This window comes from Dipodomys spectabilis, unplaced genomic scaffold, assembly GCF_019054845.1.
Source record: "Dipodomys spectabilis isolate Male_0828 unplaced genomic scaffold, ASM1905484v1 ptg000561l, whole genome shotgun sequence".
NCBI lineage: Eukaryota > Metazoa > Chordata > Mammalia > Rodentia > Heteromyidae > Dipodomys > Dipodomys spectabilis.
In genome coordinates this window covers 253151-270119 of record NW_024871238.1, presented here as the reverse complement: position 1 = coordinate 270119, position 16969 = coordinate 253151, and the positions used below count along the sequence as shown (strand labels likewise).

The window sequence follows — 16969 nt, the reverse complement described above, 5'->3', positions numbered from 1 at the left end:
CCAGAGCTTGCTGCCTCTAGCTCCCCTCTGCTGAGGCGGTGCTCTGTGGGCCTGGGGTCTTTGGAAGAGAGCATTGTGGGTCCTGTCTGGAAAGGGCACACGCCTTTGGGGTTCAGAGCGTGGAATCTGGTAGAACAGCTCCCAAAGATGCCTACATTATAATCCTGGACACTCCAGATGAGATTGTATGCAGGACTTTGAGATGGAAGCAGTTACCTGGATTTCGGGGTAGTCCAGTCCAGTCACTGCCAGCTCGCTGCTTGGCACTGAGAACTGACTTTGGAGGAGGTATGGAGACATTCCACAGTTGCTAGCTTTGCAGCAAGAGGCTGTGGGCAGCCCCTAGCAGTTGGAAGGATGGGGCTGGGGCTGAACCTTGGTGGAAGAGGCTTGAACCCAGCACACCCCACTGCCCACACACAGTTGGAAAGGCAAGGAGGTGGCTTCTTCCTGAAGGGCTCACAGAAGGCTATGGCCCTTAGACATCCCAATTTCAGCCACAGAGAACCCCTCAGATCTTTGGCATGCAGAACTGAGGATCATAAATTTCTGTTGTCCTAAGCCTCTAAAATTGGAGTAATCTGTCAGGTCAGGACTAGGAAGCCAGCAGCCGACTTGGTTTGTAGAATCACAGGACAGCGCCGCCGAGAATTCCGGAAGCCTCAGCGGTTGAACTGGGATGTGTCAGCACAAGCCAGTCAAGATAGTCTTACCCCACGTCAAAGGCTGGCACTGACGCTGAGGAGGCAGCGGCTGGTGGAGGCTGGGAGTGTATGAGCTTGCTGGGCCTGCCTGCTGCCGGTACGCTAAGGAGGCAGCAGCTGGTGGAGGCTAGGAGTGTATGAGCTTGCTGGGCCTGCCTGCCGCCCGGAGCACCGAGCTCAGCAAGCCTCTGCTCACCGCTCCTCCACCGCTCCTCACCAGATGCCGGGAGCGCGCCGTCCCCTCCTGAGAAAGCGGCTCTCCTTCATAGGGGGCTTTGTACGGTGTTGGCCAGCAGCTGACCAGGATGCCCCTGGCCAGGCTGGGCCTTGACTTCTGGGTACTGGTGTCTGGGCCGAACCTCATGTATGCTTTGGGGTGTATCAAGCATTCCATTATAGAATATGGTATATGGCTGGGTTAGCCTCTGATGTGGGTCGTCCGGTGAGAGAAAGCAGATTAGCAGTGTGGTATGCATGAGTTCCACAAGCACAGGGCATGAGGAACACACAGCCACTACCGTCACAGGTAGGTGCTTTGGATGCAGCTGGTCCTCCACTGGAGAACAGGAGAATTTATCTGAAAACTCAGGTGCTCATCGAGAGCAGGGGCGGCAAAGCTGGTGGAAACAATTTAAATCTGAGTTGCTCTGCTTGCTGAAGAATGATGCTAATTTTTGGCACCTCATTCCTAAACTTCACCCTAGGACCCTGGCCTCACCCTGACCGGCAGCTCGGGCCCCTCGACTGTGTGAAGCCCCAGAGAGATTAAGCAAGGTCTCTGGAGACGCCGTCCCCCCTGGGGGCAGGGCCCTCTCTGGGGGATCAGCTCCCACCCTGCTGAGAACCAACCGGGGGCAGGGCCGTCCCATGGTACAGGAAGTCGGGGTTCCAGCCGCGGGGCTGACTGAAGCCGTCTTCATAGGCAGCAGGGAGCCACCGGGCCAGGGCCGTATTGGAGGCTCCCCATCTGGGGTGGTCCCTGAGGAGGCAAGCACAGGGGGGCGTCTGAGATGGGAGAAAAGCAGGAAAGACGCTGGGCCCGAACGTGCCACGCTGCACTCAAGGATGGGGGGCCGTGGGTCCCCCGCTTAAACATCTCCAAGTGGCACCAACACGCTGCGGCTCCAGCGGCTGCCCTTGGGCACGGCCAGGCCTGGCTGGAGAAAATGGGTCTCCATTGGCCCAAGTTTCCCATAGTTTCCCAGCCCTCTTCCCATTCTAGGTGTCCTGCCTTCCTGTGGCCTGGTGCTCTGCCCCTTCCCTGTGTCCTCTCTCGAACTTCTGTGGAGATAGAACCCTTGTCCTCAGAAAGCCCTGAGGTCCCCTCCCAGGAGGACAGACACTTCAGGCTCACACGGCAAAGCCAAGACTTGAAACAGTATGTCACCCCAACCCCCCAGGGAGCGCCTGCCCTGCAGCTGTGTGTGCCTTTAGGCTACAAGTGGGTCACGTTGGGATTTCCTGAGAGTTCTGAATTTATAGGTGGGAAGGTTATCCAGGGAACACACACAAATGCATTTATCTGAATTAAAAACAAACTCAGGCCTTTTCTGAGAGTTGAGTGGTTTGTAAGAGTGGACTCAGCAATGAAGCTCAGCTTATGGGAAATGTTTTCCATAAGGAGGTTGATCTGCACATTTTCTCTTTCTCTCCCTCCCAGCTTCCCTCCCTTCCTTTCTTTTGAGTCCATCATGGCACTTATCCTCAGGGAGCTGTCCCCAAGCTCTTTTGCTCAAGGGAAGTGCTCCATCGCTTGAGCCAGAGCCCCACCTCTGGCTTTTCTAGCTGGTTAATTGAAGACCAGAGTCCCATGTCTTGGCTGCTTGAACTGGCTTGGCGCTGCAGTCCTCAGACCTCAGCCTCCTGAGTTGCTAGGGTTACAGGTGTGAGCCACGGCGCCCAGCTTCCTCAGTTTTATTCTATGGGTCAAATACATTTTGGCGGCCGGTGTGATGGGCGGAGGGGAGGAACATTGTCCGCCGGCCGCTGCCTCACCCAGCAGCGCTCTGAACCTGTTAGCGGCAGCCATGCTGCTCAAGTGATGTTTCTGGTCTGCTGGCACGGCAAGGAGAAACTTCTATTATCAAGGCTTTGTTGATCTGTAGCCCGCTAGGTGGATCAAGTTATGAAGTGCGTGTAAGTACTGGATTTAACTGGCTGCAGTAAGCAAGCGCGGGCTTGGCGTGCACGTGAGTGCTGTCCCTTGTTGCAGCCAGCTTGTCTTCATTCCATACAGAGTTGCCACCGGAGCCACTGTTCCGCCCTCTCCTTTTGCGCTTGCTAGTTATGTTTCAAGAGCCCCGAAGGCGATCGGCTACTCCAGGGGCGCCAGCCCGGAGTGGCTCATCTGCGTGGGCCAGAGGACCGGGCTGAGGGCTGCGAGCCCTCCAGAGCACCAGCTTGTACGAGGGGCCGGGCGGGGCGCCTTCCTGCGGCCACACTGCGCTGCTCTGTGTGACGTGCAGATTGGTGTTGGCCGTGTGGATGGCCGTGATGCCGTCAGCGGAGATGGCCGGACACATCTCAGATGGGGCCTTCCGGAAGAAAGCCGGCGCTGTCCGCTGAGGCTCGGTGGCTCCAGGCACTGGGGACCTGTCAGCGTCTGAGAAAGGCGGTGCTGCAGAGTCCAAGGAGACTCCAGCCTGGCGAGAGTAAGAGCTGGTGGGTTTGCCAGGCGGTCCAGTCGGCTCCTGGCCGGGTAGGCCCCTCATGGAGCTGTGTGGGGGCCACAGGGAAGGTGAGGGAGAGGCAGCAGCTGTGGCCGAGCCCTGCGCTCCTCCCTCCGCAGAGCCAAGGCTCGTGGATGGAGGACGGAGGACGGAGGACGGGCCCGCTCTCTACAGCGTGTGCGTGTCAGCCGCGTCGCCGAAGAGCTAAAGGAGTCCGCACTGTTGTTAGGAGACGCGTGTGCCTGCCAAGTGACCCGGAGCCCCAGGACTCAGCTCTTCGTCTGGGAACCGCCCATGGGGGCCGTGGAGCTGCAGCCTGGCTGCGATCCAAGGGACGACAGGATTCAGACCGGCCACAGCATCTTTAGCGCGACAGCTCGTGAACATGCTGGACGTGAGCCACCGCTGACATCTGTAGCATCGCTGCTCACAGACATTCTGTGTCATTTCCCCTGACCGTCCTCCACGCACGCGTGGGTCAGCGACCTTACCAGGGCCGCAGCGGGGCCACAGGTGTCACAGTGACACTGGCCTGGCACAAGCTGTTCTCCAGGACCCTTTCCTATCCTTCCTGGCAGCAGGTTCTCCAGGCTGAAAATGTACGTCATCCTGTCTCTAGACAAACTCCCCACCCCAAACCTAGCTTGGGAAGGGGCTCAGAATTGGAAAGCCTGTTGCAGCAGTTATGGCTGGTCCTCCCCAGGACCCCGTGTCCTCCCTGTCCTCCCAGGACCCCGTGTCCTCCCTGTCCTCCCCAGGACCCCGTGTCCTCCCTGTCCTCCTCCCCAGGACCCCGTGTCCTCCCTGTCCTCCTCCCCAGGACCCCGTGTCCTCCCTGTCCTCCCAGGACCCCGTGTCCTCCCTGTCCTCCTCCCCAGGACCCCGTGTCCTCCCTGTCCTCCTCCCCAGGACCCCGTGTCCTCCCTGTCCTCCTCCCCAGGACCCCGTGTCCTCCCTGTCCTCCTCCCCAGGACCCCGTGTCCTCCCTGTCCTCCCAGGACCCCGTGTCCTCCCTGTCCTCCTCCCCAGGACCCCGTGTCCTCCCTGTCCTCCCCAGGACCCCGTGTCCTCCCTGTCCTCCTCCCCAGGACCCCGTGTCCTCCCTGTCCTCCCAGGACCCCGTGTCCTCCCTGTCCTCCCAGGACCCCGTGTCCTCCCTGTCCTCCCCAGGACCCCGTGTCCTCCCTGTCCTCCTCCCCAGGACCCCGTGTCCTCCCTGTCCTCCTCCCCAGGACCCCGTGTCCTCCCTGTCCTCCCAGGACCCCGTGTCCTCCCTGTCCTCCTCCCCAGGACCCCGTGTCCTCCCTGTCCTCCTCCCCAGGACCCCGTGTCCTCCCTGTCCTCCTCCCCAGGACCCCGTGTCCTCCCTGTCCTCCTCCCCAGGACCCCGTGTCCTCCCTGTCCTCCCAGGACCCCGTGTCCTCCCTGTCCTCCTCCCCAGGACCCCGTGTCCTCCCTGTCCTCCCAGGACCCCGTGTCCTCCCTGTCCTCCCAGGACCCCGTGTCCTCCCTGTCCTCCCCAGGACCCCGTGTCCTCCCTGTCCTCCCCAGGACCCCGTGTCCTCCCTGTCCTCCTCCCCAGGACCCCGTGTCCTCCCTGTCCTCCTCCCCAGGACCCCGTGTCCTCCCTGTCCTCCCAGGACCCCGTGTCCTCCCTGTCCTCCCAGGACCCCGTGTCCTCCCTGTCCTCCTCCCCAGGACCCCGTGTCCTCCCTGTCCTCCTCCCCAGGACCCCGTGTCCTCCCTGTCCTCCCCAGGACCCGGTGTCCTCCCTGTCCTCCTCCCCAGGACCCCGTGTCCTCCCTGTCCTCCCAGGACCCCGTGTCCTCCCTGTCCTCCTCCCCAGGACCCCGTGTCCTCCCTGTCCTCCCAGGACCCCGTGTCCTCCCTGTCCTCCCCAGGACCCCGTGTCCTCCCTGTCCTCCTCCCCAGGACCCCGTGTCCTCCCTGTCCTCCCTGCTGGACCACCCTGATCCCTAGCACCCTCCTCGCAGGAGCACCCCCATTACCTCCCTCCCCGCATCCTCCTGAGTCTGGGTCTGACTGTGCTCCCGCAATGCCTCCTGAGTCTGGGTCTGACTGTGCTCCCGCAATGCCTCCCCCACAGGACATTTTAGGTGGCACTTGTGACACGTAAGAGTTATATTCAGAGACGTCAATGCTTTAAGAAGGCAAGCTCAGCATGCACCACACTCTCATAAGATCTAGGGGCTCTGCGGGAAGCAGTGGCCCCACTGTAGGAAGTTAGAACAGAGTCGCAATTACTGCCTACAAACAAGAAGCCAATGGCAGCTGTAAAGTTTTCTCTTTCCTCTATGCATTAAGTAACTTTATGTGAGTTTGCTCAGGCAGCTGAGACAATCTCAGTCTAATGAATAGTCCTGGACTCAGCCGCACATGACCGACCTGTGCTCTACAATGCAGCAAAACAGTACTAGCAAAAAGGAACATTTTAAATACATCATTTACAAACATGGAATTTTGAAAGTTGACATCTAATTCGGCCAAAGGATTAATCACAGCCAGCTTCCGAATGTACCAGGAGGAGGATTTGCTGTGGGCTGGAACAGGCTGCTAACCGGCCTGTCCGAGAGGAAAGCGAGGGAGGCTGCTGGCCCCTCAGTCTAGAACAGCTCTAGAATAGTCCAGACAAGCTCTTCTAGACGTTTGCAGTTACAGTGAAGCAAACCCAGGTGAACAAGAAAGAGGCGGTTTTCCCCATGCTTTCCCTCGGTTTACAGTCTCACATACTAGCTCTGGGCTGAGGAGTGTAGCAAATGAGGGTACAGGCCAGCACCGTGGAGGAGGGAACGGAGGGCAGGGACAGTGAGGGGATGAGGGGCAGGCAGCGTGGCCAGAGCTCCCAGGAGGGACGTCTGGGGGCCGGGCCGGAGGCCGTGGCAAGGGTGCCGGGAGGAATATTTCTCCTTGCCTAAGGTGGTGGAAGAGCGCTCATTCCTGGGGTCCAGGGGAAAGGCATGCTGACGGGGAGGTCGGGTGGATAATTCAAGGACCGAGTCTGAATACGTGGTTCCACCCATCAGGAGAGCAATGGAGCCATGCGTGCATTCACGAGGGGCTGGGCCCAGGGGAGCGAGTGATGTTCCTGCCCCTCGGGCTGGTGCAGTGCCCGGCGGGCTGCCGGAACGGGAGGAGGGCACTGGGCCTCCAGGGCAGGACGTCTCGGTGTATGTGTGTGCAGGAGGAGGAGGGCACCTGGGCCTCCAGGGCAGGCCGTCTCGGTGTGTGTGTGTGGAGGAGGGCACTGGGCCTCCAGGGCAGGACGTCTCGGTGTGTGTGTGTGGAGGAGGGCACTGGGCCTCCAGGGCCGTCTCCGTGTGTGTGTGTGGAGGAGGGCACTGGGCCTCCAGGGCCGTCTCCGTGTGTGTGTGTGGAGGAGGGCACTGGGCTTCCAGGGCAGGCCGTCTCGGTGTGTGTGTGGAGGAGGGCACTGGGTCTCCAGGGCAGGCCGTCTCGGTGTGTGTGTGTGGAGGAGGGCACTGGGCCTCCAGGGCAGGCCGTCTCGGTGTGTGTGGAGGAGGGCACTGGGCCTCCAGGGCTGTCTCCGTGTGTGTGTGTGGAGGAGGGCACTGGGCCTCCAGGGCAGGCCGTCTCGGTGTGTGTGGAGGAGGGCACTGGGCCTCCAGGGCCGTCTCCGTGTGTGTGTGTGGAGGAGGGCACTGGGCCTCCAGGGCTGTCTCCGTGTGTGTGTGTGGAGGAGGGCACTGGGCTTCCAGGGCAGGCCGTCTCGGTGTGTGTGTGGAGGAGGGCACTGGGTCTCCAGGGCCGTCTCGGTGTGTGTGGAGGAGGGCACTGGGTCTCCAGGGCAGGCCGTCTCGGTGTGTGTGTGTGGAGGAGGGCACTGGGTCTCCAGGGCAGGCCATCTTGGTGTGTGTGGAGGAGGGCACTGGGTCTGCAGGGCAGGCCGTCTCTGTGTGTGTGGAGGAGGGCACTGGGCCTCCAGGGCAGGCCGTCTCGGTGTGTGTGGAGGAGGGCACTGGGCCTCCAGGGCAGGACGTCTCTGTGTGTGTGGAGGAGGGCACTGGGCTTCCAGGGCCGTCTCGGTGTGTGTGTGTGGAGGAGGGCACTGGGCCTCCAGGGCAGGCCGTCTCGGTGTGTGTGGAGGAGGGCACTGGGTCTCCAGGGCCGTCTCGGTGTGTGTGGAGGAGGGCACTGGGCTTCCAGGGCAGGCCGTCTCAGTGTGTGTGTGTGGAGGAGGGCACCGGGTCTCCAGGGCCGTCTCGGTGTGTGTGGAGGAGGGCACTGGGTCTGCAGGGCAGGCCGTCTCTGTGTGTGGAGGAGGGCACTGGGCCCCCAGGGCAGGCCGTCTCGGTGTGTGTGGAGGAGGGCACTGGGTCTCCAGGGCCGTCTCGGTGTGTGTGTGTGGAGGAGGGCACTGGGTCTGCAGGGCCATCTCGATGTGTGTGTGTGGAGGAGGGCACTGGGTCTCCAGGGCCGTCTCGGTGTGTGTGTGTGGAGGAGGGCACTGGGTCTCCAGGGCAGGCCGTCTCGGTGTGTGTGTGTGGAGGAGGGCACTGGGTCTCCAGGGCCGTCTCGGTGTGTGTGTGTGGAGGAGGGCACTGGGTCTCCAGGGCCGTCTCGGTGTGTGTGTGTGGAGGAGGGCACTGGGTCTCCAGGGCCGTCTCGGTGTGTGTGGAGGAGGGCACTGGGTCTGCAGGGCAGGCCGTCTCTGTGTGTGTGGAGGAGGGCACTGGGCCCCCAGGGCAGGCCGTCTCGGTGTGTGTGGAGGAGGGCACTGGGTCTCCAGGGCCGTCTCGGTGTGTGTGGAGGAGGGCACTGGGTCTCCAGGGCAGGCCGTCTCGGTGTGTGTGTGTGGAGGAGGGCACTGGGTCTCCAGGGCCGTCTCGGTGTGTGTGTGTGGAGGAGGGCACTGGGTCTCCAGGGCCGTCTTGGTGTGTGTGGAGGAGGGCACTGGGTCTGCAGGGCAGGCCGTCTCTGTGTGTGTGGAGGAGGGCACTGGGCCCCCAGGGCAGGCCGTCTCGGTGTGTGTGGAGGAGGGCACTGGGTCTCCAGGGCCGTCTCGGTGTGTGTGTGTGGAGGAGGGCACTGGGTCTCCAGGGCAGGCCGTCTCGGTGTGTGTGTGTGTGGAGGAGGGCACTGGGTCTCCAGGGCTGTCTCGGTGTGTGTGTGTGGAGGAGGGCACTGGGTCTCCAGGGCCGTCTCTGTGTGTGTGGAGGAGGGCACTGGGCCCCCAGGGCAGGCCTGGAGACCCACCTCTCGGTGTGTGTCCCATACCTGTTGTTGCAGGCACCCGTGATAAGCCGGTACTTGTTCGCCAGGCAGGTGTTGGGACACGTTGGTGGCAGCATGTAAGGTAAGCAGCCAGACAGATTGGCAATCACGCTCAGGAGCTCCTCTGATAAGACATCTGAGCAACAAATAACAGGCCATAAACTCCCCAGTTGCAGAGACCGATCTACCTAATAATAAAGGCAGGCTCCGCCTCTGGGTGGTTTCCCGGGGATCCCCTCACCCGTGGGGAGACCCTGCCTCTCCTGTGTTGATCCCCTGAGCTCCCTGGTTGCTAGGGATGTGGAGGTGCTGCTCTGTTTTGGCCTGTGCTCTTTCAGAATGGCATGCTAGCAGGTCTGAGTCTCAGGGAGACAAGCCAGCCAGCCACCAGTGTCCCGCAGGGCATTCCTGCCCCTTCACCCCTGCTCAGTGAGCTGTCCTTGTCCCAAAGTGACGTGCTCCTTCCTAAGACACTGCTAGCATGGCACCCAGCACCCCAAACTCTGCTTGGTCGGGGTTGCTAAGAGTATTCACACAGACAAAAACCCCTTCATATTCCTCTTTTATTCATCCTTCGGTCCTCTTTCCCGCAACTCTAACTTTGATTTACCAGTTTTATCCACATTTGTGTTACTCAAGAAAGCAAAATAAGACTGTTCTGTAGCCACTTAGTAGAAGGAATCGTCACCAGATACCCAAGACAGCTTATATGTCTTTGAGGACAATGCCACAAAATTCTGATTACAAGGGATATCGAAGTAGTCACTAAAAGACCCAGGAAGAAATAAATTCCATTTTCAAATAGAAGAGAAACAAAACAAGACTCTTAATAGAGAATGTTCCCTCAGAGGAACATTTGAACAAGCTTAAACTACAATTCACGTTCTGCTAACAAAGGAACATACATCCCATATATGCCGGATCACAGCAGTGTCCTTCAAAGTAGCTGTGTGACCATAGCTGTTAGTCAATGGAGCAAATGCTCAGAAACATCCAGAAGGAGGGGCTGACATCCAACAGTCATGGTTCTCTGTGAGCTGATGGACAGGGACTGTGACTTCCTGTCCAAGGAGCGATGGACAGGAAGTCAACGGACCCTTTTATTCACATTCCAAATGCTCTACATTATTTGGTGATATTTATGATGGAAATAACCTAAGAACACCCTACAGTGTGAGATCCTGACTCTATATTGTGGCCTGGGCCAAACACACTATCCTGTTGTCCCTAGGAGCCTGCACCCGGGAAAGGGGCTAGTACCACAGAAGCACAGGCAGGGACCCACATCCTGTACCACTGTACTGGGACACAGAGTGTTCACCCTTGTAGTGAGGTCCCAGGTGTTCACCTGTGTGGTGGTGAGGTCCTGTGTGTTCACCTGTGTGGTGGTGTGATTCAGGTGTTCACCTGTGTGGTGGTGTGATTCAGGTGTTCACCTGTATGGAGGTGTGATTCAGGGTGCTCACCTGTGTGGTGGTGTGATTCAGGTGTTGACCTGTGTGGTGGTATGATTCAGGTGTTCACCTGTGTGGTGGTGTGATTCAGGTGTTGACCTGTGTGGTGGTATGATTCAGGTGTTCACCTGTGTAGAGATGTGATTCAGAGTATTCACCTGTGTGGAGGTGTGAATCAGGTGTTCATATGTGTGGTGGTGTGATTCAGGGTGCTTACCTGTGTGGTGGTGTGATTCAGGTATTGACCTGTGTGGATGTGTGATTCAGGTTGTTCACCTGTGTGGTGGTGTGATTCAGGTTGTTCACCTGTGTGGTGGGGGGATTCAGGGTGTTCACATGTGTGGTGGTGGGATGCAGGGTGTTCAACTGTGTGGAGGTGTGATTCAGGGTGTTCACCTGTGTGAAGGTGTGATTCAGGGTGTTCACCTGTGTGGTGGTGTGATTCAAGTGTTCACCTGTGTGGAGGTGTGATTCAGGGTGCTTACCTGTGTGGTGGTATGATTCAGGTGTTGACCTGTGTGGTGGTAGGATTCAGGTGTTCACTTATATAGAGGTGTGATTCACAGTGTTCACCAGTGTGGAGGTGGGATTCAGGTGTTCATCTGTGTGGGTGTGATTCTGGGTGCTCACCTGTGTGGTAGTGGGATGCAGGGTGTTCACCTGTGTGGTTGTGGGATTCAGGTTGTTCACCTGTGTGGTGATGAGATTCAGGGTAGTCATGTGTGGATATTTGATTCAGATGTTCACCTGTGTGGTGGTGGGATTCAGGTGTACACCTGTGTGGTGGTGGGATTCAGGGTAGTCACCTGTGTGGAGGTGTGATTCAGGATGTTCACCTGTGTGGTAGTAGGATTCGGGTGTACACTTGTGTGGAGGTGTGATTCAGGGTGCTCACCTGTGTGGTGATATGATTCAGGTGTTGACCTGTGTGGTGGTAGGATTCAGGTGTTCACCTATATAGAGGTGTGATTCAGAGTGTTCACGAGTGTGGAGGTGTGATTCAGGGTATTTACCTGTGTGGAGGTGTGATTCAGGGTGTTCACCTGTGTGTTAGTAGGATTAGGGTGTTCACATGTGTGGAGGTGTGATTCAGGTGTTCTGTGAGGTGGTATGATCAGGTGTTCACCTGTGTGGTGGTGTGATTCAGGGTGTTCACCTGTGTGGTGGTGGGATGCAGGGTGTTCACCTGTGTGGTAGTGAGATTCAGGGTAGTCATTTGTTGTGGTGTGATTCAGGTGTTCACCTGTGTGGTGGTGGGATTCAGGTGTTCATCTGTGTGGGTGTGATTCTGGGTGCTCACCTGTGTGGTGGTGGGATTCAGGTGTTCACCTGTGTGGTGGTGTGATTCAGAGTGTTCACCTGTGTGGAGGTGTGATGCAGATGTTCACCTGTGTGGTAGTAGGATTAGGGTGCTTACTTGTGTGGAGGTGTGATTAAGGTGTTCTCCTGTGTGGTGGTGGGATTCAGCGTGTTCACCTGTGTGGTGGTGGGATGCAGGGTGTTGACCTGTGTGGTGGTGAGCTTCAGGGTAGTCATGTGTGGTGGTGTGATTCAAGTGTTCACCTGTGTGGTGGTATGGTTCAAGTGTTCATGTGTGTGGAGGTGGGATTCAGGGTGCTCACCTGTGTGGTGGTATGATTCAGGTGTTGACCTGTGTGGTGGTGGGATTCAGCTGTTCACCTATATAGAGGTGTGATTCAGAGTGTTCACCAGTGTGGAGGTGTGCTTCAGGTGTTCATCTGTGTGGTGGTGTGATTCTGGGTGCTCACCTGTGTGGTGGTGGGATTCAGGTGTTCACCTGTGAGGTGGTGTGATTCAGGATATTCACCTGTGTAGAGGTGTGATTCAGGGTGTTCACTTGTGTGGTGGTGGGATTCAGGGTGTTGACCTGTGTGGTGGTGAGCTTCAGGGTAGTCATGTGTGGTGATGTGATTCAGGTGTTCACCTGTGTGGTGGTATGGTTCAAGTGTTCACCTGTGTGGAGGTGTGATTCAGGGTGCTCACCTGTGTGGTGGTGTGATTCTGGGTGCTCACCTGTGTGGTGGTGGGATTCAGGTGTTCACCTGTGTGGTGGTGTGATTCAGGGTATTCACCTGTGTGGAGGTGTGATTCAGGGTGTTAACCTGTGTGTTAGTAGGATTAGGGTGTTCACATGTGTGGAGGTGTGATTCAGGTGTTCTGTGAGATGGTGTGATCAGGTGTTCACCTGTGTGGTGGTGGGATTCAGGTATTCACCTATATAGAGGTGTGATTCACAGTGTTCACCAGTGTGGAGGTGGGATTCAGGTGTTCATCTGTGTGGGTGTAATTCTGGGTGCTCACCTATGTGGTGGTGTGATTCAGGTGTTTACCTGTGTGGTGGTGTGATTCAGGGTATTCACTTGTGTGGAGGTGTGATTCAGGGTGTTCACCTGTGTGGTAGTAGGATTAGGGTGCTTATTTGTGTGGAGGTGGGATTAAGGTGTTCTCCTGTGTGGAGGTGTGATGCAGGTGTTCACCTGTGTGGTGGTGTGATTCAGGTTTTCACCTGTGTGGAGGTGTGATTCAGGGTGCTCACCTGTGTGGTGGTATGATTCAGGTGTTGACCTGTGTGGTGGTGGGATTCAGCTGTTCACCTATATAGAAGTGTGATTCAGGGTGTTCACCTATGTGGTAGTAGGGTTAGGGTGTTTACTTGTGTGGAAGTGTGATTCTGGTGTTCTCCTGTTTGGTGGTGGGATTCAGGGTGTTCACTTGTGTGGTGGTGTGATTTAGGGTGTTCACCTGTGTGGTGGTGGGATGCAGGGTGTTCACCTGTGTGGTGGTGGGATTCAGGGTGTTCACCTTTGTGGTGGTGAGATTCCGGATGGTCATGTGTGGTGGTGTGATTCAGGTGTTCACCTGTGTGGTGGTGTGATTCAGGTTTCACCTGTGTGGAGGTGGGATTCAGGGTGCTCACCGGTGTGGTGGTATGATTCAGGTGTTGACCTGTGTGGTGGTGGGATTCAGGTGTTCACCTATATAGAGGTGTGATTCAGAGTATTCACCAGTGTGGAGGTGTGATTCAGGTGTTCATCTGTGTGGTGGTGTGATTCTGGGTGCTCACCTGTGTGGTGGTGGGATTCAGGTGTTCACCTGTTTTGAGGTGTGATTCAGGGTTCTCACCTGTGTGGTGGTGTGATTCAGGCTGTTCACCTGTGTGGTGGTGTGATTCAGGTTTTCACCTGTGTGTATTTGTGATTCAGGTGCTCACCTGTGTGGTGGTATGATTCAGGTGTGGACCTGTGTGGTGGTGGGATTCAGGTGTTCACCTATATAGAGGTGTGATTCAGAGTATTCACCAGTGTGGAGGTGTAATTCAGGTGTTCATCTGTGTGGTGGTGTGATTCAGGGTGCTCACCTGTGTGGTGGTGGGATTCAGGTGTTCACCTGTGTGGTGGTGTGATTCAGGGTATTCTCCTGTGTGGCGGTGTGATTCAGGATGTTCACCTGTGTGGTAGTAAGATTCGGGTGTTCACTTGTGTGGAGGAATGACTCAGAGTGTTCACCTGTGTTGAGGTGTGATTCAGGGTTCTCACCTGTGTGGTGGTGTGATTCAGGATGTTCACCTATGTGGTGGTGTGATTCAGGTTTTCACCTGTGTGTAGGTGTGATTCAGGGTGCTTACCTGTGTGGTGGTATGATTCAGGTGTTGACCTGTGTGGTGGTGGGATTCAGGTGTTCACCTATATAGAGGTGGGATTTAGAGTGTTCACCAGTGTGGAGGTGTGATTCAGGTGTTCATCTGTGTGGTGGTGTGATTCTGGGTGCTCACCTGTATGGTGGTGGGATTCAGGTGTTCACCTTTGTGGTGGTGTGATTCAGGGTATTCAATTGTGTGGAGGTGTGATTCAGGGTGTTCCACTGTGTGGTAGTAGGATTAGGGTGTTTACTTGTGTGGAGGTGTGATTCAGGTGTTCTCCTGTGTGGTGGTGTGATTCAGGTGTTCACCTGTGTGGTGGTGGGATGCAGGCTGCTCACCTGTGTGGTGGTGGGATGCAGGGTATTCACCTGTGTGGTGGTGGGATTCAGGGTGTTCACCTGTGTGGTGGTGTGATCAGGTGTTCACCTGTGTGGTGGTGGGATTCTGGGTGTTCACCTGTGTGGTGGTGGGATTCAGGATGTTGACCTGTGTGGTGGTGGGATTCAGGGTGTTCACCTGTGTGGAGGTGTGATTCAGGTGTTCACCTGTGTGGTGGTGTGATTTAGGGTATTCACCTGTGTGGAGGTGTGATTCAGGGTGCTCACCTGTGTGGTGGTGTGATTCAGGTGTTGACCTGTGTGGTGGTCTGATTCAGGTGTTGACCTGTGTGGTGGTGGGATTCAGGTGTTCATCTGTGTGGTGGTGTGATTCTGGGTGCTCACCTGTGTGGTGGTGGGATTCAGGTGTTCACCTGTGTGGTGGTGTGATTCAGGGTATTCACCTGTGTGGTAGTAGGATTAGGGTGTTCACTTGTGTGGATATTTGATTCAGGTGTTGACCTGTGTGGTGGTGGGATTCAGGGTGTTCACCTGTGTGGTGGTGAGCTTCAGTGTAGTTATGTGTGGTGGTGTGATTCAGATGTTCACCTGTGTGGTTGTGGGATTCAGGGTGTTTACCTGTGTGGTGGTGAGATTCAGGGTAGTCATGTGTGGTGGTGTGATTCAGGTGTTCACCTGTGTGGTGGTATGATTCAGGTGTTCACCTGTGTGGAGGTGTGATTCAGGTGTTCATCTGTGGGGTGGTGTGATTCCGGGTGCTCATCTGTGTGGTGGTGGGATTCAGGTGTTCACCTGTGTGGTGGTATGATTCAGGGTATTCACCTGTGTGGTGATGGGATGCAGGGTGTTCACCTGTGTGGTTGTGAGATTCCGGTGGTCATTTGTGGTGGTGTGAATCAAGTGTTCCCTTGTGTGTTGGTGTGATTCAGATTTTCAAGTGTGTGGAGGTGTGATTCAGGGTGCTCACCTGTATGGTGGTGTGATTTGGTGTTTATATGTGTGGTGGTGTGATTCCAGGTGTTCACCTGTGTGGTGGTGTGATTCAGGGTATTCACTTGTGTGGATGTGTGATTCAGGATGTTCACCTGTGTGGTAGTAGGATTCGGGTGTTCACTTATGTGGAGGTGTGATTCAGGTGTTCTCCTGTGTGGTGGTGTTATTCAGGTGTTCATCTGTGTGGTGGTGGGATGCAGGGTGTTCTTCTGTGTGGTAGTGGGATTCAGGATGTTCATCTGTGTAGTGGTGAGATTCCGGTGGTCATGTGTGGTGGTGTGATTCAGGTGTTCACCTGTGTAGAGGTTTGATTCAGAGTGTTCATCTGTGTGGAGGTGTGATTCAGGTGTTCACCTGTGTGGTGGTGTGATTCTGGTTTTCACCTGTGTGGAGGTGTGATTCAGGATGCTCACCTGTGTGGTGGTATGATTCAGGTGTTGACCTTTGTGGTGGTGGGATTCAGGTGTTCACCTGTGTGGTGGTGTGATTCAGGGTATTCACCTGTGTGGTAGTAGTATTAGGGTGTTCACTTCTGTGGAGGTGTAATTCAGGTGTTCTGTGTGGTGGTGTGATCAGGTGTTCACCTGTGTGGTGGTGGGATTCAGGGTGTTCACCTGTGTGGTGGTGGGATTCAGGGTGTTCACCTGTGTGGTGGTGGGGTGGGATTCAGGGTGTTCACCTGTGTTGTGGTGGGATTCAGGGTAGTCATGTGTGGTGGTGTGATTCAGGTGTTCACCTCTGTGGTGGTATGATTCCCATGTTCACCTGTATGGAGGTGTAATTCAGGCTGCTCACCTGTGTGGTGGTGTGATTCAGGTGTTGACCTGTGTGGTGGTGTGATTCAGGTGTTCACCTGTGTGGTGGTGTGATTCAGGGTATTCACTTGTGTGGAGGTGTCATTCAGGATGTTCACCTGTGTGGTAGTAGGATTGGGGTGTTCACTTGTGTGGAGGTGTGATTCAGGTGTTCTCCTGTGTGGTGGTGGGATGCAGGGTGTTCACCTGTGTGGTGGTGGGATTCTGGGTATTCACCTGTGTGGTGGTGGGATTCGGGGTGTTGACCTGTGTGGTCGTGAGATTCAGGGTAGTCTTGTGTGGTGGTGTGATTCAGGTGTTGACCTGTGTGGTGGTATGGTTGAGGTGTTCACCTGTGTTGAGGTGTGATTCAGGGTGCTAACCTGTGTGGTGGTGTGATTCAGGTGTTGACCTGTGTGGTGGTAGGATTCAGGTGTTCACCTGTGTAGAGGTTTGATTCAGAGTGTTCAACTGTATGGAGGTGTAATTCAGGTGTTCATCTGTGTGGTGGTGTGATTCCAGGTGCTCACCTGTGTGGTGGTGGGAATCAGGGTTCACCTGTGTGGTGGTGGGATTCAGGGTGTTCACCTGTGTGGTGGTGGGATTCAGGTTTTCACCTGTGTGGTGGTGTGATTCAGGTATTCACCTGTGTGGTGGTGTGATTCAGGTATTCACGTGTGTGGTGGTGGGATTCAAGTTGTTCACCTGTGTGATGGTGAGATTCAGGGTGGTCATGTGTGCTGGTGGGATTCAGGTGTTTACCTGTGTGGTGGTGTGTTTCAGATGTTCGCCTGTGTGGTCGTGTGATTCAGGTATTCACATGTGTGGTGGTGGGATTCAGGATGTTTTCCTGTGTAGTGGTATATTTCAGATGTTCACCTGTGTGTGGTGTAATTCCTGTGTTCTCCTGTGTGGTGGTGTGATTCAGGGTGTTCTCCTGTGTGGTAGTATGATTTAGGTGTTCACCTGTGTGGTGGTGGGGTCCTGTGTGTTCACTTGTACGGTGGTGTGATTCAGGGTGTTCACCTGTGTTGTGGTGTGATTCAGGGTGTTCTCCCATGTGGTGGTGTGATGCAGGGTGTTTACATGTAGTGGTGTGATTC

The 16969-nt window shown here is 56.1% G+C and overlaps 1 protein-coding gene across 1 annotated transcript in view; it reads right to left on the bottom strand.

Annotated features, from left to right (window-relative positions):
* Tpo (thyroid peroxidase) overlaps positions 1-16969 on the bottom strand; it is a 61481-nt gene that overhangs the window by 28117 nt on the left and 16395 nt on the right. The window contains exons 8-9 of the mRNA XM_042670491.1: positions 8630-8762; positions 1554-1683 (exon numbers count right to left, since the gene is read on the bottom strand). Of these exons, the coding sequence (XP_042526425.1) occupies positions 1554-1683; positions 8630-8762 (263 nt within the window). The remainder of the gene's footprint in view (positions 1-1553; positions 1684-8629; positions 8763-16969) is intronic.